The sequence below is a fragment of the Monomorium pharaonis genome, chromosome 4 (assembly GCF_013373865.1).
Source record: "Monomorium pharaonis isolate MP-MQ-018 chromosome 4, ASM1337386v2, whole genome shotgun sequence".
In the NCBI taxonomy this organism is placed as follows: domain Eukaryota; kingdom Metazoa; phylum Arthropoda; class Insecta; order Hymenoptera; family Formicidae; genus Monomorium; species Monomorium pharaonis.
The window spans coordinates 14,721,919-14,747,153 of NC_050470.1; the positions used below are offsets into that span (position 1 = coordinate 14,721,919).

Genomic DNA, 25,235 nt, shown 5'->3' on the forward strand with positions numbered 1-25,235 from the left:
TCTCTCAAAAATGATGTCGAACTCTCATATTTTTGGATTCTTTGAACCATGGAATAATCTTACCAAACATAGACTTAGAGAAACATCAGGCGAGGTGATTAATCGATAATCATCACGGAATACAATGGGAGGATGGAATGATTCCATACAACATGGTTAGGAATCCTATTACAACGACGGTGATGAGTGCAACCGAAGATAAAATGAATGTGTATGTCAAGGGACGTGAGAAACGAGAATGGCTGTGGAATTTGTTCCTGGATGAGGCGAGACAAGAAGTCTATGTCGAAAACATCGAGGCGCATTATGAAAACATTGAATCTCTAAACAAAATGAATGTTACGCATACCTTATGTTGTCAGAAACATAAACAATTGCGCTTTACAAAATGTATTTGAATTATTCAACTGGTGATTTAACAATAAAAAATAAATACATATACAATTTTTTACTTTATTTTTTATTTTATTTCCTCATATTCTTTTTTCTCCATTTTATTAAATAAAATAGTAATTATTAAGGTAGAATGGTTGATAGAAGAAAGTAATTTTAAAATTATTTTTTAAACTTTTATACAAATAAATATTTATTTATTTATTATACAAAGCATCATATATAATATTGTCTGATGCATAAGCTATCAGTTCGCAATCTACGAGCCAAGATTTTTCACACATTCCATTTAATAGCTTTACAGCATCGCATTTATTATGAATATTATTTTGTTGCAAGCAAATTACAAATTGTTTATATTTTTCTTTTACAACGTGCATATTCTGCCACAATTTAAAGTACACATTATTGACAATCTTCAAGTTCGAGTAAAAATTTCAGGTTGATGGTTTTATGTACATAATTTTGTTCTTTAATGTAAATTTTGTGGCACTTTCTTTTCATATTTTGACGAGTTCTATAAGAAGATTATGAATTCACAGCGATGTAGTGGTAGTTGACTGCAAGAATCGCTCGATATCTGTACATTTCTCAATTATCATTGTCCATGTGTTTGACGTGAAAGTATCTCATTGCCCTTGTTATGAATCATCTCCACAAAAGGCTTCACGCTGACTCCTATGTCCAAATATTTGTAGAATGTAACCGTTAGAGGAAATTTCCTTCCTGAGATACGATGCGATGATAAATTATAAAAAGAATACAGCGATTTAGAAATAAAATCGAAATAAATATGTAACAAAATTTGATTTAATTGAAAAAAATACTTACGGTTTTTCACACGCTTCGTTTTTGTAGATTGTAACGTAATGGTTCATTTTCGATAGCTTTGCTTTTCGTTTCTCAACGATCGACTGATGTGTTAAACGTTATTGGAGCTTTGCTGTCCGTCTTGTAATAAGCGACTGATGTAATTATGATGTTGGAGCTCTTCTTCTTATACAATATGCTCCTCCATATGTCTTAATAATAGTAGTGGGCACGATCCCATAGGTCTCCCAAATCATCATCCTCATCAGAATCTCTTATTGAGTCGCATTCATTTGACTGACTGTTCACTTGACCGATACCACTTGGTCGACAGTACACTTGACTGACAGTATCACTTAATCGACAAATACATGACCGACAAATACACTTAACCGACACGATTATTTGACCGACAGTTCATTTGACCGACACCGATTTGGCCGACAGTACACTTAACCGACACGATCATTTGACCGACAGTTCACTTAACCGACACTACTTGGCCGACACACTTGCCCTGAGTGAGTCCCAGATGCGCACAATAACAAATGGACACAGCAGGCTGAGTGAAACGGACACAGTAATAAACAGACACAGACCAAACGGACACAGTATTAAGTAATACTGTCGGTCAAGTATACTGTCGACCAAGTGGTGTCGGTCAAGTTAACTGTCGGTCAAGTGATTGTTGGTCAAGTGTACTGGACCCTCTCTTATTAATTGGAAAAAATATGGAGGTGCCGGTCTTCAATTTCTTTGCGAAAATTAGTTGTAGATTTCATTGTTGATGTCGCAAATAAAAACTTCATATGTCTGAAGGAACGAGACGTAAACAGATTCCCACCATATCTGTGCAATTATTATTGCAACGTATATGCCGTTGTAGTGGATTACATAAACACTTTGTTTGCTTGTTAATAAACACACTTTGAAGTCCGAGTTCTCGACCGCGAACCATATGCACTATTGATGAATAGTAACGTTTATCCATGCTTACTTTTCTAACAAGATGACTGCTGTGTACAACGTATCAAAGTTTTTTGACTGACTGATAGGTACTCTGACTGTAACTTGATAGGATAGTTTTTATTGTGGATAGTTTTTATTGTGTGCAAACTGAACACAAATTGCACGGAATTAAAACAAATATTGGCTTTCTGCAATTAGAGCAGTATTTTTCGTTAATTAGTTCAATCTTATCAGTTAGATGTTTGCGGATGGCAAACATTCTATTGATGTCTGCGTTGAATCATGCATTCAGCACATGCTAGGTATAGGCCCTCTTCTGCATATGATTCTTTCGTCTTGTAATAGAAATAAATTGCACAATGTTTTGTTTCACTATTTAGTGTTCGCAGTTGCGAAACTGTGACGACTTTATTAACAGTTTCGTTGAAATCATTATTACAGTCCCTCATGTATTGACTACCATCAGACAGCACGTTCTCATGATCCTCTCTCTTCATCCTCAAAATCATCATGAGCTATATTTTCGAAAAATTCGTCCATAACGTCCATGGCATCTTCATCATTAATTTGGATGACAATATTTACAGCGTTTCTTCGATCATTTACATGTTCCTCGTTGTTATCATGCACGTTTTCATTATTTGCATTATCGTTCTTTACAATATTCATATTTTCATTATTTCATTATCATTATTTACAGTACTTATAATTTCTATATCGTCTGCAATATTTATAACTTCTATATTGTCTCTTGTAATGTCGATAACTTTTATTTCACTATTTACATTGGCTATTTTGAAAATACTTATTTTGTTTACTAAATCGCATTTAAATAATTCGTTTAACACACGTGTTTTGACAAACCGACAATCTTGAATCCTTGCTCTTTAGGTTTAAGGGATGCTGTAAGGGTTACTCTATATATACCTATGCTAATTGTTATTTAAAAAAAAGAGAGAGAGAGAGAGAGAGAGAGAGAACTGTAACTGGGGTGGGAGATACATAATGTAATTTTTTATTTATTTGTAATTTGAATTAAAATATATATAATTAATAATTAATAATAAAGTTTCTTTATTTATGTACCTAAGCAGCGGCGAACTCTGAGCACAAAGGATTTTCGAAACATGCTAAGATAAGTTCAATTGTTACAAAGAAAGAATAAACAAAGAAATTTATTTGACTTAAAATTTATGACAGATTTAATTATTACAAAAAAACAATAAACAAAGGAACTTTTTTTACTTAAAATTTATGACGAGTACAATTGTTACAAAGAACAAATAAATAAAAAAATTTTAAAATTTATGTGACAGATAATTACACCCCACCTTTTCTTGGTGATGTCATCTCCCCCTTCCCTCCAATTCATTGTATGCATCAGAACCCGCCTAGTATATCTATTGTTTCATATTTGATAAACAACAGAGATGAAATGATTCCGCGGTCGTTGCGAGCGTTATCTTAATTAAGTTTTTTGTATTTAAGTGCAGTTAACAATAAATAACAATCACCCGTTTTCACCTAACAATTGATTATATATAACTTTCTAACAAATACTGTGACTTTTTAAAATACTAGGCACCACAGACGCGCGCTATTTGTTTTTTACTTTTTAAAAATAAATTACAACAATAATTGTATCGATAACCATTCATAAAAATTTGACAGTGATCAAAATTCAATCGCAATGACAGCTACTCTTGCAATACGAAGTAAGCATAGCGAGAGAACCAATCAATATCGCGGAAAAGAGGCAACAATCATTTCGAGATTTGTAATTATCGACATAACATGCACTTTTTAGAAAAGAAAAGAATCTATTTTTTACATTTATTTTTGTAGTAGCCATATTACCACTTCTGTTTCTTTTCAACCCATTATCAAGTGTCGCTACACTTTTATAAATAATATGTAATAGAATAAATATTTCATAACTTTAAATCTAAAATCTAATAAACGACAATTTGATAAATATAATTGTTAAGTATCAATTTAAAATATTGATTATTAACAAAGTTATTAGATAAAATATGAATGGGTGGCCATATTATCATCTTCTCCTCTAAATTGATTTGTTAAATTAGCACGTTTCTGCCTTAACTTTAGGCTTTTTTCAAGTGCAAATATATTAATCAAGCTCAATGCTTGATTATGTTTCGCTAAGGACTCACAGTTGACGCAAATAACTGTTTCCAGCGTCAAACAACAGTTTGAAACCCACTTTCTTATATAGATATAAGTGCCGAAAAGGAAAAAAGAGAGAATCAAAATCTGACTCTTTAAAGTAGAAATAAAAAAACCATTTTCAATACGATAAGTTTTCGCCAAATTACGGTTATTTGAAGTTAAGTGAAATTTTGGTATAAATTTTAGTTACGCTAATTTTATTGCTCAGTACATTTTGAATTTTTATTATATTTTGTGATAATTATATTATTTACTCTTACATTAGGTTATAAAAACTAAAATAATGTTTAATTTTAATAATTTAATAATCTAATTACATTAAAAATCATAAATAAAAAATAATTAAAAGAATTAATTAATTAATAATTATAAAGATTATGAAATATACATTTTTTTCATTAAGAGACACATATATATACTAAAAGGTCATTTTGTCTTGTCAGATATTTAGAGATAAATAATAATTTCTGCGTCAATGCATGCATATCTTGCTGAAAATTTCTCTTGATATAGGTCTATTCAAATTATTTGATCTACCTTTTATTATTGGAGTGCCGTTATTAAATTTGATTACTTTTTCTGCAAGATGTTCAGCGTTACCATTTGGAAGGGATCTCGATGGACTACTGGTAACAACGTTCCTTTTGTACTTGCAGAGCGCAGCATCTTTAAATACATCTAACATTTCGCTCACACGTGCTGCGTATCCTGCTAATGCGACTAATTCCTATTTTTTAACAAAAGTTAAATTAATAAATATTTCAAATTGATCTTATTAAATCTTTAACTTTAATACTTCGTTTCATTTTTTTATTTAACAATATGCAAGATTAAAGAAATTAATAAGAATAAAGTACATACTTTATAAGATGACATAAGTCGTTCGACAGCATCTGCGCCAGAGCTCAAAAGATTTTTTGAAGTAGTCAAATATCTTGTTCGCTCACCTACACCTCCTATTTAGTAAAACGTAAGTGTAAAATATTATATTTGTCAGTATTGTTAACATTCATATTATAATTATATGTTACTATTAATTGTATTTTATGATGTGTGTGTGCGTGCGTGCGCGCGCGCGCATGTGCATCATATACTGTTTATGTGTATATAAAGTACCGTTCAAAAATTTCAGTATAAATTTTTTCATATCTCATAAAAAGTTAAAAATGTAATTAAAAAATTTCAGAAATGTCCTTTAAACAGGAATGATAGAGCTTTGAATCTGTAATTTTTAAATTTTTTTTACAATTTTTTTTTTAATTACATTACATTCGTGTTTTTCTATGTTTTTTTGAATTATATTATTTTATTCATTTTAAAAACCTGATAAAACAGACAAAAATTAACAAAATATTATTTTAAAGTAAACTTTTTAATCTTTACAATACTTTTTTTTTTAAATGCTGCGATGTTCTCTCTCTCTCTCTCTCTCTCTCTCTCTCTCTCGCAATTATATCAAATTTTTTTGTAGACACTTTTTAAAAAATATTTTTTAACTTTGAAGCTAAAAAAATTTACGTAAAACGATAAAAGAAGAAAAAACGTTTATTATAACGTGTTTAATTCAAATAAATTTTCAAAATTTTTTAAACAATTGTTTTTTAACTAATTCATGAAATATGAAAAGAATCTTAAATAAAACTTAAACAAATCTCTCTCTTGAGTAATAGTGCATACAGTATAATAGAAAATATAATTTTGTATAATATACCGAGAGAAATTTATACATAGTGTTGTATAATATTAATATAATGTAAAATTTTAAAAATTTTAATTAAAATATTTTTTATCAAGCACATTATATAAAGATATTATTATTGCTACTTTTTTGCATTAAGAAAGTTTTCTTTAAAAATATCAATGTTTGAGTTACGTACCATCGCCGTCTGTATTAATTATTCTGCTTCCCGATGTAGCTGTGTTATACAACAATGGCATCGCAATAACGAGGAGTCCTGTGCCAGACCATACGTACTTCATGAGGAACTGTTCTAGCATCACGTACCACAGTTTGACAGCGAGAATACGATGCAAATGCATTACCAAAGACTTATAAGCAGAATTTAAATAACGATGTTCTGTATCGTGACCTCCGTAAAATGCAATTTCTTCTGCATGTGCACTGATACGAGCATGTGCTTCTCTTAATTTTCCACGTCGCGTTGCTTCTTCAGCAACTAGTTGGCCAAACTTTGGTGAAGCAAATCGAAGAACTTGTCCGGTTAAAGCAATAACCGCTGCAGCTAAGAGTGGTCCTAAATGATAAAAAATAATAGTAGTAATAATAATAATAAAGGTTTTAAAAAAAGAAAATTTTAATTTATTAATATTTATAATAAACAATTTATTTATAATATATTTTATTTTTAACGTAATAATTTATTTACAATTACTGGAAGTTAATAAACTTCCGGATAATATTTATACTATCATGTAGCCCACGAAAATCAAAGACGAAAAGCTCTCTGACATTTTTCGATTTTATGCGCACAGCTCTTATAATTATTATCAGAAAATGATGAAATACGGCCAATGAACGCACAGGTATAACGAGGCGATATCTTCTCCGCGCAGCAACGATCTCCTTGTTCTCCATCGCGTTTGCGTTTCCATTATACCCGTGCGCTCATTGGTCGTATTTCACTATTTTTCGACAATAATTATAAAAGCTGTACGCGTGGAATCGAAAAATGTTAGATTTTGTCTTTAATTTTTGTAGACTACATAATGGTACGAATATTATGCGGAGGTTTATTAACACTGTTTATTAACCCTGTATAATATATAATAATAATTTTATAATGTACAAATAATAAAATTTTGTAAAATGTTTGCTACAAAATGTATATATCTAATTATGTATGGATTTTGATCTGATCTAATTAGATCTACAAAGTTATACAAAATTATATATAATTAGATATATACATTTTTTCCCGGGCGGAGAGAAAAGTTTTTTCGGATTTAATAAATTCTCTTAAAAAGGATTCGTTACCGAAGTTAAAATTTAGACAGCTAAGATGCGTCTTTAAGACGTAATAAAAAAATACATATGTCTCGAAAGTTCACTACGATAGCATAAGTTGATCCGGTTTCTATCACCGTGGGTAGTCTGCTTATGCAGCCTTTGGAGTGTAAATTGCATTAAGAGAAAGGTGCCGCGTGCGTCGCCTAGCGGCAATCCGCGAATTACATACTTTTTAAATTTATATAATATAGAATGTTAGGAATTTAATTACATTTATCATAATTGTGATTGCATTTATTACTTATATAAAAATGATTAATTCGATTGACTATTTCTATTTGATATTCTACTATATAATTATTTTAAATTATTATATTTATAGTAAAATACTAGACACTTTTCTCTCAGTGTATATGCACACATAATTAGATATAATTATATGTTTTTAAATACAATTAGATCAAATTTTTAATGGTTCCCATTTAATGGATCACATTTTTGTGGTAAATATGGTAAATTAAAATATATTTTTATGAATAGAAGATTATTTATTTATACTTGTATTCATTTACATAAACATTCTTATATAAAATATTATATATATAAAATATTTTATACTTATATAAAATATTTTATACTTATATAAAATATTTTATATATAAAAAAATATTGCTCAAATTTTGCAATAAAATAAATCATCATTACTAATAAAAAAATGTTTCAATTAGAATTTGTCTGAAATTATAAAATATTATAAATTATAAAATTTATAATATGCAATAGAAATTAATCTTCCCAGATAGCACACAGAGTTCAAAAAGAATTCAATTATATGTCACCAATTATGTCACCAATTATGAATTCTTTTTGAGATCTTTTTTATAAAAATAATTCTTTTTGCATCTCAAAAAGAATTCATAATTGATGACATATTATTGAGTTCTTTTTGAATCTCTGTGCTATCTTTGTGCTTCAATTATGTGAATGATAAACTCTGTGAACGCGCGCATACATATATGAAAATAAAATTACTTATTCTATAACATAAAAAAAGTATTTTTATGCAAATTTAATGCAAACACATTATTATATATATTTTAATCAAACATAAAAGTATATATATAATTGTATCTAATTTGATAATTATTTAATCAAAAAAGAATTCTAATATAATGCTGTATAATTTAATATGGGTTTATAAATATCTTGATATAATCATATATATTTATTTACTCGAAAAGTAATTTTAATAAAATGTTGTATAATTCAATATGGGGTTATAAATGTTTTGATACAATTATATATAATTATCCACTCAAAAATATAATGTTGCATAATTTGATATAAAGTTAAATATTTTGATATAATTATATATAAATTAATGTATAAATTGATCTTATTATATGTAATTATATATAATAGGATCTAATTTCTCCATAATTAGATATAAACTTTTTTTCCCGGGAAATCTTGTCTGTATATTTATAAATAGAATATAATAACATATTTACTGCAGAAATTGCTATTTTTTTATCAGTTTCTAACATAACGTTACTTGATTTAACTGATTTAATTATTTTATTACTTTGCAATTTACTACTATTACAATTTATTACTCTATTCAATACTGACACTCTGGATGGATCAATTGGATATAGGGGAAGGTGAGGCACATTGTGACAGATTTTGTTTTTTCGCTCCTTCTTTTTGGTGTAAAAGAATATTCTGCAAATTCTTATCAATTTATTAAGTTTTCTCCCTTTTAACAAGAAACAATTAGTAATTTTTCCAAATTTTAATTTTTGCAAACAATTGAGAAATAGTTACTGTCACATAGTACCCCATTTGTTACATATATCACTGCCCCATATATGGGGTACTGTGTGACAGGCATGGGGCAGTATGTGACAGGCCAAAGTTGGGTGTTTTAAGGCCGGAAAAAAATCTTTCTAATACATTTCAAAATATAATATTCGATACATAACCTAACCTAACATAACCTAACCTAATCTTTAACATTGATACAATATAAAACAAAAAATAATGCTAACTTAGGCTATAACTTTAACAATCTAAGTTAAAAAAAATAAATTTTATAACAAACTCGTATTAATATTTCTTTAAATTGCAAATTTTTTATGAGTTTTTCTTAATCTAAATAAAATATATTAAAATAAAATATTAAAACATTAAATTAAAACAAAATTGGCATGACAAATTGGGACAAACCCAAAAACCTAACTTAACCTAGCCTAGTCTAGCCTAGTCTAGCCTAGCCTTTTTTTCGTATCTCGGACAAGAGGGATACAAGTTATAAAAGCCTGAACACATATCTAAATCACAAATCTTGAATGATCGGTTTTTTTTAAGGGACGTCTAGTAACCTTAGTTTAATAATTAATGATAAAAGAGAAAACACACACACACAATGATAAAAGAGCGAATAAGTAATTGATAAACAAAAATAAGCATGTCACAATGTGTCTCAAGGACTACTGTTACATACTGCCCCAAGCATACCATTTAACTTCAGGTGGACAGTGATACGAGGCTTGCATTAACATGATTATAATCTTAAAACGTTAAACATAATCTTAAAACAGATCATGTATACTTGTGCCATCAAAAGAAATGCATTACTTTGAGAACAAAACTATAAATTGAAAATCAAATTGCCGGTCTGGTTGGATTTCGTTATATTACTCTAGCCGCTCTGATTTTTTTCAGAGACTTCTGAAACTCCGTCAAAGTAACTTTTTTTATGACGCCTTTCTTTTGTATGTGTCAATGTTTGGCTGCGCTCGTTTTGAGAAAAAATCGCTGTCACATAGTACCCCGTGTCTCAATGTGCCCCACCTTCCCCTACAACAACACTGGATATATAAGTAGATCAGTATTAAATAAAATAAATTATTTTTTTCATTATTTTATCATTGCTAGGTTTTGAATCAGAGATCTCAAAATGATAAGTGCTATACTTTCGCTACGTTATGACGTAGCAAAAGTATAGTACTTATTATTGCTATGTAATTACTGTCTAATTATAACTTTACTTCTTTTGTAAAACTTAAAGTACGAAAAATTGTACATTTTAACATTTATTGATATGCCCTCTTAACATTCAATATAAATTTCTTATGTAAAAAGGTATTATTTTGTGATTTAATTATTATTTATATCGTACTATTGGTAATATGTATGTACAGTTTAGTACTGTATCGTAATCAGAATTTGACCTATCTCATAGTCTATATACTAGCTCAGACTTATATATTATACATCCTGCATATTATATATGTCTGTCACATAATCCAACTATTAATCAGTACTGAAACAAGCTTGTCTACTCTTGGCTGTCGATATGAAAATAATGTTGGATCAGTTAAATAATCTTGGCAATTTCTATGATTTATTTCGTTTCTTCTGCAATCTTATCTTTCTTTCTATACATACATGAAAATATTAGAAAACTTTAAAATTTGCAAAAAATCCAAGTTTTTTAAAATTCTGTATTAGTTTAAAATTAAAAGCCGATATACTAAATTTTATTTTTGAAAAGTTTAAAAAATCAAAAATAATTATTAAAACTTATAGAATTTATGTTTCAAGATTTTACACAAGTATGTTTTTTTTAAAACTTTTTTTGAATACGATAGCCATGTTAACTCAAGCCTCTATAAAAAAGATTCGATAAGAACCGGTAGGAATCAGTACAATCTGCCAAAAAAATTGTTGTTTCCCCGTTGCACCTATTATTTTATTTTTTATACTCTAAAAAAGTGTTATTATTTGCTATTGAGTTCCATTATCTGACAAAATTTAATTAATGATGAATAAGATAGAAATCTTTCCTTATATTTACTTATTCTTTTGGTTAATAAAATTTATTATATTTATTATGATATTAAGGGGATGTTTGAGATGAGTCCGTTTTACCAATTAAACGCGATTATTGTTTTAGTAAAAAGTCTTATTGTTGATTACACAGAATTAAAAATCCTTCTTCAGAATTAAAATATAGACAATAACGGAGTGCGCTGTACAGTCGGCGCCACATAGGTTGACATAGGTTGCAGCACTTTTTTTTTCAATGAGTTTATGAACGCGCTAATACGTTCAAAATGTATACGCAAATTTGACAACATCATAATCATTCGTTATGAATGAGGGCCTGACAGTTTATTCGCATTCTGAACGTATTAGCGCGTTTATAAAGTCATTAAAAAAAGAGGTGCTGCAACTTGTGTCAACCTCTGTGGCGCCGACTGTACACAAGTTTATATGAAAAACAAACAAAAATTGAAAAATTACAGTTTTGTGATCGACTCCTGCGATCGACTCGTGAAAACATTTGCTGCGTATAAAAGTTTTAAACTTTGTACATACACTGAAAAAAAAGTAATATATTTAATAAGATATGTTATTGTAGGCTGCCAATTACAGATATACTCAATACAGTAATATATGTTATTGCAGTGTCAACATTGTACTTGCATTAATAGCAAATATTATTGTATTGAGTATTTTATGTAGTTAGCAGCCCGCAATCACATATGTTATTGGCTATATTACATTGTTTTTCTGTGTACAAAACAAGCATGCCTCGCATATTGCATTACAAAAAAGAACAATTCTGTGCTTGTAGAAATGAGCTTAGACGCTTCAGTATAATGATTTTTTTCGATGAAAATCTCGTATGTGTGAGCATCCCCTTAGACTGCTCTTCAAACTTGATCGTCGATATTGTAGAGTCATTCATGCACATCATTAATGAGATTTCGTATATATTTCTTTTATAGATTTGGAAATTTTTTTCCAGAATCAAAGTACACTTATTAATATTAATCTGAATATGAATTGGATTTATATCGAGAACGAAACAAATTTTTTTCATATTACTCTAGTTATCGATTTCTTCCGAATCCGCACTCACACACATACAAGATTTTCATCGAAATAAATCATTATACTGAAACGTCTAGGCTCATTTCTAAAAGCACAGAATTGTTCTTTCTTGTAATGCAATGTGCGAGGCATGCTTGTTTTGTATGTACGAAGTTTAAAACTTTTATACGCAGCAAATGTTTTCACGAGTCGAACGCAGAAGTCGCAAAACTGTAATTTTTTAATTTTTGTTCGTTTTTCATATTGTTACGTCCGGCGGGGTTAAGAGAGGGATAGCGAGAAAGAAAAGAAATTAGAAAAAAAATTATTTTTAATTATATATTTCTGGTAATATCAGCTTCATCGTCGCGGGGATACGCGTATCCGGGCGCACGGTCTTCACCGCAATGATTATGGGCCCCCGGTAATCTCTCCTCGGAGTAGGATGTGAGCGGGGGTCGCAGTTGTTGAAACACTCTCTCGAGCCGGTGAGTCCGAGATGACGATCTCCTGAGGAGGCGGGGGCGGCACAGGGATACCAGAAAGCGGCCTTTCGGTCGCATTGCTCACAAGTGGAGGGAATCTGCTGTCTCTTTCTGATTAGAGTTGTCACTAGAGAGGGAAAGAGACAATCCATCCCCTCCACTTGTAACCAATGTGACCGAAAGGCCGCTTTCTGGTATCCCTGGGGCGGCAAGGCTGGCGGGTTAGCGGCAAAGAGCTCCTGAGGCGTCGGGAGCGGAGATGGCGGTGGCCTTACTAAGGCTGGAGGGGGCGGAGGCAGAAATACGCGGGGGTCAAATACCCCCGCAGATTCAAATTCGGCTTGGAGCCGCTTTAGTTGTATACGATGGCCGGCTCGCCTTGACCTGCTCATCCTGAACAACAGAACGCCATTTCTATATTTGCTGTCGCGTAGACGCGTGGCTCGATACGATTCAGGGAAAATGGTTTGGAAGGTTGCTTTTATTGAATGAGAGTAATGCAGCCGCTGTAGTCGCTTGATAATTATTAACGAGAGTGTGAGAGAGAGATACAGACCACGTCCAGTCCCTCTGAGGGAGCGCTAGGAAGCGCTCGCGCAGTGGTGACCAGCGTGACTGCGCTGTCGGGGAGGCAACGCGGGCGTCGCCGGTTCTCCGATGCACAAGAAAGTTCTACTCTCCTCCGAATCTCTGAAGGATGAGAGGAAAAAAAAGAATGAGATATTCCGCTCGGAGATGAGTACGAGATACTCACTTTTTACATAAAAAAAGGATTAGTCCAGAACTAGCACCCTTACAAAAGTATCACGCTCGCTCGCGACTAAATCTAATACAAACAACAACAAAAAATATAAAGTGATTAGTTGCGGGAATTGCCACCTCGATTCACACAAAATAATCTATTTTAGATTCAAAAAGAACTAAGTCCGAAAACGCGAATTCAACTTCACTCAGAAATAATCTAAGTTCAAAATGTGAATTTATTTCCACTCAAAAACTAAGTCCGAATCGTGAAATCACGTTTACTCAGAAATAATCTAAGTTCAAAATTCAAAATTATCTCAGTGACTCGCGACGTACTCTCAAGGAATCGAGGAAGCGAAATCCGCCCGGATTTTGCCCGAAAATCCCGCCTTTTATACATATGTAAAAGTGAGGTTGATCGGAGGTGAAGGGCTATGAACCGCGGGTCATAAATCTTCAGACAGCTGTCACCTAATTTGTTAATTATAATTTTTCTGACCCCGGTATTGCGCTCGCTAGGTAGGTTTTTAACAGTTTATTCGAAATTTTGACTCGCGTGCGGCGAGTCTACCGCTGAAAGCTCCTAATTGCACGCATTCCTAATTGCCTTTTTTCCACGCGGATTTCGGGATATGTATTCCCGCTGTCACGACGGCGGAACGTGCGTAGCTGCGTGATCTCGATTGATTAATGCGTTTTTGTGCACTAGGAAAGGCAGAGCACCCTTTTTATCTTTCGCACGGCTGGGCGGCACGAGCGCACATGCGCTGATGCGTCGGCAGCCTTGCGCTTGCACTCCCAATTGGCTGATTAGCAACTGACTTGCAACTAATCAGTCAATTAGCGCTCTTATTTTAGCTCGGTTTAGGGCGGGGTGCCGTTCGGAGGTTTATTTTCTAAGGGAAGATTGCCTCCCTCGCGTGATTCCACGATTCGATAATTAGTTTGCTAATTATTAGCAAATTAACAAATTTATAGCCGCGCTTGCGCGACGCGATCACGGGCCATCTCTTCGCTTCGTGATTGCCACGCACAGCGAGGCGCGAACGCGCCATTGCCGCGCTCGCTGTAACGGGCGGCGAATTTTTCGACAGGACGTAACAATATAAACTTGTGTACATCACTCCGGTATTGTCTATATTCTAATTCTGAAGAAGGATTTTTAATTCTGTGTAATCAACAATAAGATTTTTTACTAAAACAATAATCGCGTTTAATTGGTAAAACGGATCCATCTCCAGCATTCCCTTAAAACTTTATTGTGTATCCACGTGTGCGCAGGTTGTTTATTCCCGATTCATAATTACAATTAGAAATGATTACACACTTTCTATCGTATTCTATTGATTTTTTTAGCAATAAAGGTTTGTTCAAATTTAAAACATAAAGTACCCACATAATAATTTTAATATTCTATTAATTAATTCTATATTTAAATTTATAATGTCCAATTTTGTAAAAATAAATTAAAAAATTGTTTTTGTGAATTAAAAAAATAAATATAAAATGACAAAGATGGTTATTTCTTTATCTGAAATATTTTACCGAAGTTGAAATGTGTGTGTTTTCTAGGTACAATGGATGGCAATAATTATGCAGAACGCCATTACTTTTTATTATTGATTCCAATTTTAATTTGTTGTAATTTTGTATTTTAATCTTATTATTAAAAATGAGTTTTTAACATTGATTTGCATATTTCTTTAATTCTAGGCCGTCACACCTTTTTTCGAACGAGGTTGTCACACTGAGGTCACCATAACTGAATGCAATATTCGATGAGCTGTAATTTAAAAACTAAATATCCAAAATTTCTGAAAAAGTTCTGAATAAAGTTCAAACATAGAAAAATATATTCTAATTATAAAAAATTAATATTTTTATTATCTTTGTTTGAAAAAGTATTAATAACAATTTTTTAAAATTATATTTTACTTGAAAAATTATAACTTCTTTATAACTTCTTTTTAATATTTTAAGCTAAAATGTAAGATTATATTCTCGAGACATGTTACTTTAATAAAAAAAATTAATTCATAAATGAAGGTTTCAAAAGGTATTTATTTTACACATTGCAGGAGAGCATTTGTTACTTAAAAAATTAATAGATTTCGGTAGAAAAAAATTAATTTTGTATTAAATATTGATCGACGCCCTTGTCACACCTGAGTCACAGTGACCCAACGTATTTCTTCAACGGTTGCCAAATAGATACTGATCGATATTTATAATTGAGCATTATATTTAAGATCGTCTTAAGTACTGTCTTAAAATGTCATCGACCAATCACAGAGCCGTATTAACCTCTTAAGACAATACGTAAGACAATCTTAAAATAAGACTCGACTATGAATGCCGATCAGTGACACTTCCCTCCTTTGAGTAAACATCTTCATCTGTAATAGATATCTCCCTGATGGACCAATTTGACAACAGTTGGACGGTATAGACAAGTACTAGATGTATATCAGACAAATTTTTTAACGAATAGGCGTAACTAGACAGATTTTGTACATGTAAACGTCTAGATATAATCCGGAATTAATACAAAACGTCTAGTAATCCATACAGATTTTGTCAGAAGTTGTTGCAAAAATACTGCGTCGAGATTACGGCCAAATCTACTATGGAAATAGTCCAAATTACTTAATATATTTAAGTAGAATCCATCCAGATTTAGTTTAAGATTTATCCAGAAAATCGGTGTCTACTCTTTATTAAAAATATTTTTTTTAACTAGTTAAAATATTTAATACACTGAGCAACAAAATTAACGCAACAAAAATTTTTACCAAAATTTTACTCAACTTCAAATAATCGTAACTTCGCGAAAACTTATCGTATTGGAAAGTTCTTTTTTTTTATTTTAAAGCTTGAAGTCTCTAGTTTAAAGAGCATTTGTCAGATTATGATCCTTACCTTTTCCTTTTTTGGCATCTTTTCAAAAGTAAGAACGTGTTTTGTCTTAAAAAATTTTTATACTTTAACGCGCTCCATGGGGTGCAGTGAATTTTTCTCGTAAATTTTATAAAAATTATCGTAAAATATGAACTTTTCTCTACAAATGGAAAAAAAATTAAAGTCTGTACGATTTTTTTTGGCGGAGTTATTAAGATTTTAAGTAAAAATGGTCATTTTGATTTTCATCGCTTATTACTCGTGAATAGATCAACGTATAGCGCTCCGCAAAAAAACAATGGAAAATTGAAAATTTGCACTTTTAAATATTAATTGATAAGTTGGGAAAAGCGCTTAGGCAAATTTGGAACAAAATTCCGCAGGAAATTATTGAGAGGTGCATAAACATATAAGAACGTTTACAAGAAGTAATTGATCAAAGAACGTTAGTGTTTATTATTGGGGTAATCGTACTATAAAACATTGCTTTAGCGACGTGATTGGATCTTTCTTCACGACAATTTTCGACAATTTATTAATTTTTTCATAGATTTAATTTTTCTAACAACAAATCGCATTTTTACAGATTACGTAAAAAATCGCATATTTTACGGTTTTCATTTATTTCAATGTATTGTCGTAAAGAAAGATCCAATCACGTCGCTAAAGCAAAGTTTTATGGTATGATTACCCCAATAATAAACACTAACGTTCTTTGATTACTTCTTGTAAACGTTCTTATATGTTTATGCACCTCTCAATAATTTCCTGCGGAATTTTGTGCCAAATTTGCCTAAGCGCTTTTCCCAACTTATCAATTAATATTTGAAAGTGCAAACTTTCAGCTTTTCAATGCTTTCTTTCTGAACGCTGTATGTTGATCTGTTCACGAGTAACAAGCGATAAAAGTCAAAATGACCATTTTTTCTTAAAATTTTAATAACTTCGCCCAAAAAAATCGTACAGACTTCAATTTTTTTTTCAATTTGTAGGGAAAAGTTCATATTTTACGATAATTTTTATAAAATTTACAAGAAAAATTCACTACACTCCATGGAGCGCGTCAAAGTATAAAAATTTTTGAAGACAAAACACGTTCTTACTTTTGAAGAGATGCCGAAAAGAGAAAAGGAGAGGATCAAAATCTAACAAATGATCTTTAAAGTAGAGACGTCAAGCTTTAAAATGAAAAAAAGAATTTTCGAATAGGATAAGTTTTCGCGAAGTTACGATTATTTAAATTTGAGTGAAATTTTGGTAAAAATTTTTGTTGCGTTAATTTTGTCGCTTAGTGTAATTCAAGGCAGGAATTTTTCTGAATTATATTTAAGATTTGTTCAACCAACAACGACGGGCCAACTTGGCAAAAAATGGACAATACGGACAAATGTTAGATGTATATTTCAGACAAATTTTTGATCAAATACCAGGTATGTAAATATGAAACCGGAATTTTTGTATAGAAAGTACATGTTTATTGTATGAAAATGATAAAAAATATTTTATTCGAAATATTGCCCATCGCTATCCACATAGAAATTGGCATCCAATGGACGTCCATTAAACTTTCATAGATCCATAGGACGTCCATGTACATGGTGGAAGTCAGATGGACGTCCATTGGAGATACAGTAAACTTCTATGGCTTCATTGAATGTTTACTTTCATGGTGGAAATCAGATGGACGTCCGTCAGAGATCCGGTAAACTTTCATAGCTTCATTGAATATTTACTTCAATGATGAAAGTCAGATGGACTTTTATTAGAGATCCAGTAAACTTCCAAGACTCCATTGGATGTTTACTTCTATGATGGAAGTTAGATAGACGTCCATTAGAGATCCACTAAACTTCCATAGCCCTATGGGATATTTACTTCCATGGTGACAGTCAGATAGATGATTCATCTTACCTCTATAATAAATTTCTGTCAAACATTTTAAAAGATATGTACGTTACGCAAATAATTAATAAAGGTTTGACGGAGTCTCGATGGACGACTTATGGATGTTTCATGGATCATTGGTAAAGAGTTCACGGAGCCTTGATGACGACTAATGGACATTTCGACAGACGGACGTTTCGTGGAATCGAGGCTCTTCTACTAATGATTCACAAACGTCAGTCAATCATCTACCAAGGTTCGGTAAAACCTTTACTACCCAAGAAACACCGCTACATGGCGTGTGTTTCTTGTGAATAAAATGCACTTTTTAGGTAAATAAAAGGGGCTCATCAAGAGTGCAGAAAGAAGTAAGATTTCGCCATCGACATATAGTACAAGACTGATGAACTATATCAGTCTGTAAAAAAGATTGATAAAAATGAGAAGGACAAAACAAAAACTTTTATTTAAGAAAAATGATACGTTAAAAAATATTTGTAAGAAACATAATAATACATTTAATTAAAAAATATTTATAGTCAACGCTATTTTAAGTATAAAATAGCATATTTTAAATATAAAATATTCTTGAATATAGGTACTTTTGCATTTTGTTAAGAATAAATTTTTTTATACGTAATGATCCACGAAACATCTGTCAGACGTCCATCGAAGCTCCATGAAACTTCTATCAACGATCCATACAACATCCAATAGACATCCTTGACGACGTCCAATAGAGGTCCAATGGACGTACGCAATACAGAACTATGGATTTCCAATGGCTCTGTATTGGATGTCCAATGGACGTCCACTGGAAGTTTCAAACTTCCATGACAGACGTCCAATGGACGTCTATTGGAGGTTTCGTTTCTATGTGGGTAGCTATACATTTTTCCCATCTCTCTGACAATTTGTGGATGCTACGCCAAAAAAACTCCTCTTTTGAAACAAACCAGTCATCGAGTCATTTTCGTACATTTTCGTAAGATGTGAAGCGCTGCTCAGTAAGTGCGTGTCACATCGATGCAAATAAGTAATAATCGGATGGAGCCAAGTCTGGTGAGTAAGCCTGCAAAAGTATTTCCCAACCAAACGCCTCAATCGTTTCTTTGACCGATTTTACTGTGTGTGATGGTATATTATCATGAAGCAAAATCACTTTGTTGCCTTTTTTGATATTCTGGTTGTTTTTCACGCAAAGCTTGATTCAAATCGATTGTTTGTTATCAGTTTAGTATTAACGGTTTCGCCAGGTTTTAGCAGCTCATGATAGATCACACCCTTCTGATCCCACCAAACACAGAGCATTGTCTTCCGTAGCGATTTGGCCTTGCAGTCGATGTTGATGGTTTGCCTGGAGTTACCTATGATCTTTTACGCTTAGGATTCTTAAAATATATCCACTTTTTACTTCGCCAGTCACAATTTGATGAAGAAATGACTTTCTTTTGTACCTGGCGAGCAGCATTTCGCAAGTGGTTTTTTGGTTTCCTGCTGTCTTTCATTCAGTTCATGTGGAACACATTTTCCCATTTTCTGGATCTTTCCCATGGCTTTCAAACGTATGGAGACGGCTTTTCGTGTCACATTTAATTGATCCGCGAGTTGTTGTTGCGTTTGAGTGTCATCCTTATCCAATAATGCTTGCAATTCGCTGTCTTCAAACTTTTTCGGTGGTCTTTCACGTTCTTCGTTTCTCACGTCAAAATCGCCACTTTTGAATTTTTTAAACCACTCAAAGCACTGTGATTTACCAAGAGCATACTCACAGTAAACTTCGACAAGCATTTGATGCGATTCTGCAGCAATTTTCTTCAAATAGTAACAGAAAATCAATGCTGTCCGCAAATCGTAGTTTCCAGGCACAAAATTCGACCTGTTCAACGCTATTAAAAACTATGTTGTTGTATGAAACTTGTATTGTTGTGAGTTGAAGATCTTTATCAGATGTCAAAACAAGAAAATAGCGCCAATGACGCGGTTTGACAGTAACTATATTGACAGCTAGCGTCATCTACGGGCAAATTCCAGTTTCATATTTACAGACCTGTAGACATAACTAGATAGATTTTGTACATCTAAACATCAAGATACAATCCGGAATTAATATAAAATATTTGGTACTCCGTCTAAATTTTGTCAGGAGTTGTCGCAAAAATACTGCGTCGAGATTATAATCAAGACTAATCTAGATTATTTAGTATATTTAAATAAAATCATTTATGGTCCGATCCTCTTGCAATTGATCTCAAAATTTTTCAAATTTTTCAGGGATGGCTGCCATGGGTTCGGATTTTTGATATACAGATTGTTCCAAAAAAGAATATATTTTTTCCCAAAGTTACGGCTATCATTTCTGAAACACCTTGTATTTTGGCGCAAGTATTTTTTATCCAGATTTGTAAATTTTTTCAAATATGTTGTCCTATTGGAAGTGAATAAGCTTAGAAATGACGGAGTAGTTCGTGGACATACAGACATACAGACATCCGGTACTTATATATAAGATTTTAGATCAAATCCATTTAGATTTAGTCCAAGGTTTATCCAGAAAATTGATGTTTACTTTATTAAACAATTTTTAAAAATTAGTTAAACTTCAATATTTAACATTTTAAGGTAGCAATTTGTTTAGATTTTTATGTATATATAAAATTGATCAAAAAAACAAATATCTACATTCTGTCCAAAATTGGTCTACATCGCCGAACCGCGATTATCATAACTTTGGCTGCGTTCCGATATTACTGCTAGTACTGAAAATCTGTATTAATATATGTAATGGAAACTATGGATTTTCAGTACTAATATCGGAACTCAGCCTTTGTTTGTATTCTTTAATGCAACTGCGATGCTACGCGTTTTTTTGTTTTATTCCATTTACACTTCTGTCGACTCAAGTCGATAACTTTGATGCAGTAAATGGAGATTATCTTTTATTGAGAGCAACTTTTATTGAAAGCAAAGTCAGTTGAAATTAACTTATGTCACCGATACATTGCGATACAAATCAAAGAGAAGCAAAAATGATACTAAAAGTTATCTTGCATTGACTTGTGTCACTAAATAAAAAGCACCCGTTTACAACACGAGCATAGATCGGATATTATCAATATTTCCACGTGCAAGCAGTACACAACTTATACAGTAGTATATACAATTTGGATATATACGTTTCACTATATTAAGATACGAATAAGCAAAATGAAATCAGGAAGAAACGTCCTCCTACATGTTAATTCGTCGGCACGAACCAGCCTCACTATGCATGGTGTCGTTCACTTGATTGATGTAACTTGATATGTATGTTACGTCATGATTGTCATGTGCAGTTGCATGGTCACAATTCTATATAATTGAGCAAATATTTAGTAAATATGGAGAAACAGGTTTTGAATAAAAAGGTTTATAATTGATCTAGAAATGACAATTTAACGTGTAGAACAATTGGTGTATATTTGAGAAAAAAGTGACTTTATTATTTATGTTTTAAAGCAATAATTGTTCGAGATGTGTCCGCTTATAGAGTCCATAATTGATCATTGATAACACAGCCACACAAAAAAAGTTCGATGTCTGAGAAACTACACCTACCCTGTTTTCGATGCGCTGAATCCGAATCCGAGGTCCATTTCACTCCATCCCAGGTCCCAGTTTTCCATAACCTCAAAAAATATGAAAATTCGGGGTGAGCTTGACTTTGTATGAAGAAATCGTTTAATTCTCGGCTGGAATTTAATGAAAACGTTAACTGGCGATATATATCAATATGCTGAATCCAAATCTAACACACAGTTAGTTTTGTGATGTCGGAATTTACTTTTAACCACGTTTCCATTAAATTCCAGCCGAGAATTGAACGATTTCTCCATACAACGTCAAGCTTACCCCAAATTTTTACATTTTTTGAGGTTATGAAAAGCTGGGACCTGATGGAGTGAAATGGACCTCGGATTCGGATTCAGCGCATCGAAAACCAGGAGAGTAGGTAGGTGTAGTTTCTCGGACATCGAACTTTTTTTGTGTGGCTGTGTAATTCATACTTTAAATCCCATTTATTGATCAATAATTAAGAATTAGTATGGTATTTTACTTTTCTTAAGGTCATATTTAATTAAAAATTAATCAATTATGTTGTTTTCCACGTCATGGAGTGAACGTGGAATTGCCATTTCTCCACAATTTGCTATATGGGTAAGTTTCACTTATTATTTCATGTATATAAAAATCAGTAAAAAACTGCAAATTTGTATTTATTAAATATAGTTGAACTACATATGTTATTTATTTTCCTGACAATATCTATTGAATTGATCTATAATAAATATATTTATAAGGATCAAGTATTTATGGATCACAACAAAACATCAATTCACATATGATCTTCGAAGTTAAACAACATTGACGGTGGCTGACAAAGTTATAGGTGACCGTTTTTCCGATTGCAGAAGTTAAACAATGGCACATAATAGATGTATAATAAATGTAACTCTGGCTCGGGTAACCGAGCATACAAAATTACCGCAAAAATTAAGCGGCATTACATATAAAAATATTACAAATTTTTTCAATTCTTTATTTACTAGATTTGCTATCTTGGAATAAATTAGACAAGTCTCAGAATGAATAAACAGCGTTTTTCGTCAGTGTAGACAATATATAAGTAATATGTAGACAGATATTGGACTAAAAAAAATCTAAAAATGAGACTAGTGAACGTGTTTTGACGTCCAAAACGCATCTAAAACAAGTCCAATATAAGTCTAATTTCTGTCTATAATTAATCAAATTGGTCCACACAGTAGACGAAAATGATGATTTTGGCAACAAAAATCTATAATTCCTACAAATCGCAACGGATATGTATGAAACTTTATATACGAGGAGATGGCTGAATTCAAAAAAAATGCCTAAATTGTACGAATCAAAATGGCGGATCTAATATGGCCGTCGCAAAACCTTATTTGGCCTGAAAGCATTAATATTTTACACATGATTTACATAAATTATATTGTAGCACTTTAAACTAAGCAATCTCGAATCAAAAACCGAAAATAAACATAAATCCATCAACCCTTAACTAATTGACCCTTAACCTATTAAACCTAAACAATTAGTCACAAATCAAATTTTAAACTATGTCAATATCCAAAATAAAAAACCTTAAAACTCTAAAACACCTAGCTTAACCTTTAAGCGGTAAGGCCACCTTGACACTTTAACAAAATTGATCTTTTTTCTTTGCTTAAAATGTTCCTTATAGTCTCAAAAATAATGCATATCGTCTATAAAAATGTGTCAGAACAAATAAAAACGTGAATGAATAAATAATACAATCAAATGAATAATAAAATCTTTCCGCAAGTCGGTTTTCATATTAAAAGGACAGAATAGATAGTCAAAAAGTCTTGTCGAGAAATCTAAAAGATCAAAACCGATGGAATACGTGTAATTTATAAATAACATAAACTGATATGCCTATTGTAAAAAATCGATAAAATTTGATACGTTAGTACAATATTAAAACAAGCAACAAACACGCAGAGTATTCGACAAAGCATTAAAACAAGTGTAACATTCGGTAGTCAAAGACAGAATGAACGAACTTATTGTCACGTTAGTCATTTTCGACAAAATGTCAAACAAACAATAATATGAATTATCGAGACACTTTGTGTCCTTCCGTAGATTGATGCCATTAACTTGCTTCTTAATATGGATCATTTCTGAAATTAACCTTTTTTGGTATCTTGATTCAAAATCTAATATCTTAACGTTATCCCAATCAAACACGTGATTATTTTTTAGCATGTGTTCTGTTACTACTGAGTGTCTTGACGATTCTAATTTAAAATTACTTGTATGTTCCTTAATTCTGGTATTTAAATGTCTTTTTGACTGTCCTACATATGACGCGTTAGAATTTTTACAGCATATTTTGTAGACAATATTATTCATTAGGTTTACGTCGGTTATGTCCTCCTGCACCCTAATAAACATGTTTAATTTGTTGAGGCAACAAAAGCCAACCATGAACAAATCTTTATTAACAAAAGATAAGGCGGTTTCAGATATGTGCCTGATATAAGGTAATACAAAATATTTTTTCTTTATGTGTTGACTTTTAGTTGTATCCTGATTAGTTTGAGAATCTATGAGTTTTACTTGATTGTTGAAATGTTTCTTAAGTCTGTTATTAATTTCATGAAAAATAAGATCCAATGGATAACCGTTTTCTAGTAATATATTGATGAAAAAATCGAGGTTTTTTTGCCAAAAAGGTGGATCTGACAACATAACTGCTCTATCTATTAAACTATAGATTGTTCCTATTTTGTGACAACGAGAATGATGCGAGAAAAACGACAAATATCTTCCCGAAAACGTATCTTATGGAACCAATCAATTATAATTTTGTTGTTCTCCACTCTCAACAAAAGATCTAAAAAACTGAGACAACGTTCTTTTTTAAGTTTTAAAGTAAACTGAAGTCTCAAATGGAAACCGTTAAACATGTTGACAGTTTTGGTGGTTTTTGTCAGTGGTACAGATAATAGAATATCATCTACATATCGATAATAAATCGGAATTTCGAATTTTAATGCTTTTAACGCTTCGTCCTCGAGGTCTTGTAACACTAAATCAGCCATAATAGGTGGCAGAGGTGAGCCCATCGGAGTTCCAAATGTTTGCTTATATATTTTATTGTTAAATATGAAAAAAGTTGACGAAAGAATGAAATTAATGGCATGTATAAAATTGTCTAACGAAATGGAGGTATTATCTTCAATAAATGTCCACCTATTAACAATGCTCTGTACAAGATCTCGAGGTATATTTGTAAATAATAAAGTTGCATCCAACCATATTAAGATATGTGTTGACGATATAGTTTTACCCGAGAGAGCGTCATACAATCTGAAACTGTCCATGGCATGTCTATTGTAAATCGGTAGGCTTTCTTTAATGATTTTATGTAACTCGCAAATGAATATAGGGCAGTGTTT

General features: G+C 31.7%; 1 protein-coding gene across 1 annotated transcript in view; it reads right to left on the bottom strand.

Moving 5' to 3' along the window:
- The window catches only part of LOC105837382 (ATP-binding cassette sub-family D member), a 101,739-nt gene that overhangs the window by 52,592 nt on the left and 23,912 nt on the right, over nucleotides 1-25,235 (bottom strand). Inside the window, exons 3-5 of the mRNA XM_012682127.3 lie at nucleotides 6,240-6,617; nucleotides 5,224-5,318; nucleotides 4,900-5,089 (exon numbers count right to left, since the gene is read on the bottom strand). Coding sequence (XP_012537581.1) covers nucleotides 4,900-5,089; nucleotides 5,224-5,318; nucleotides 6,240-6,617 — 663 coding nt within the window. The remainder of the gene's footprint in view (nucleotides 1-4,899; nucleotides 5,090-5,223; nucleotides 5,319-6,239; nucleotides 6,618-25,235) is intronic.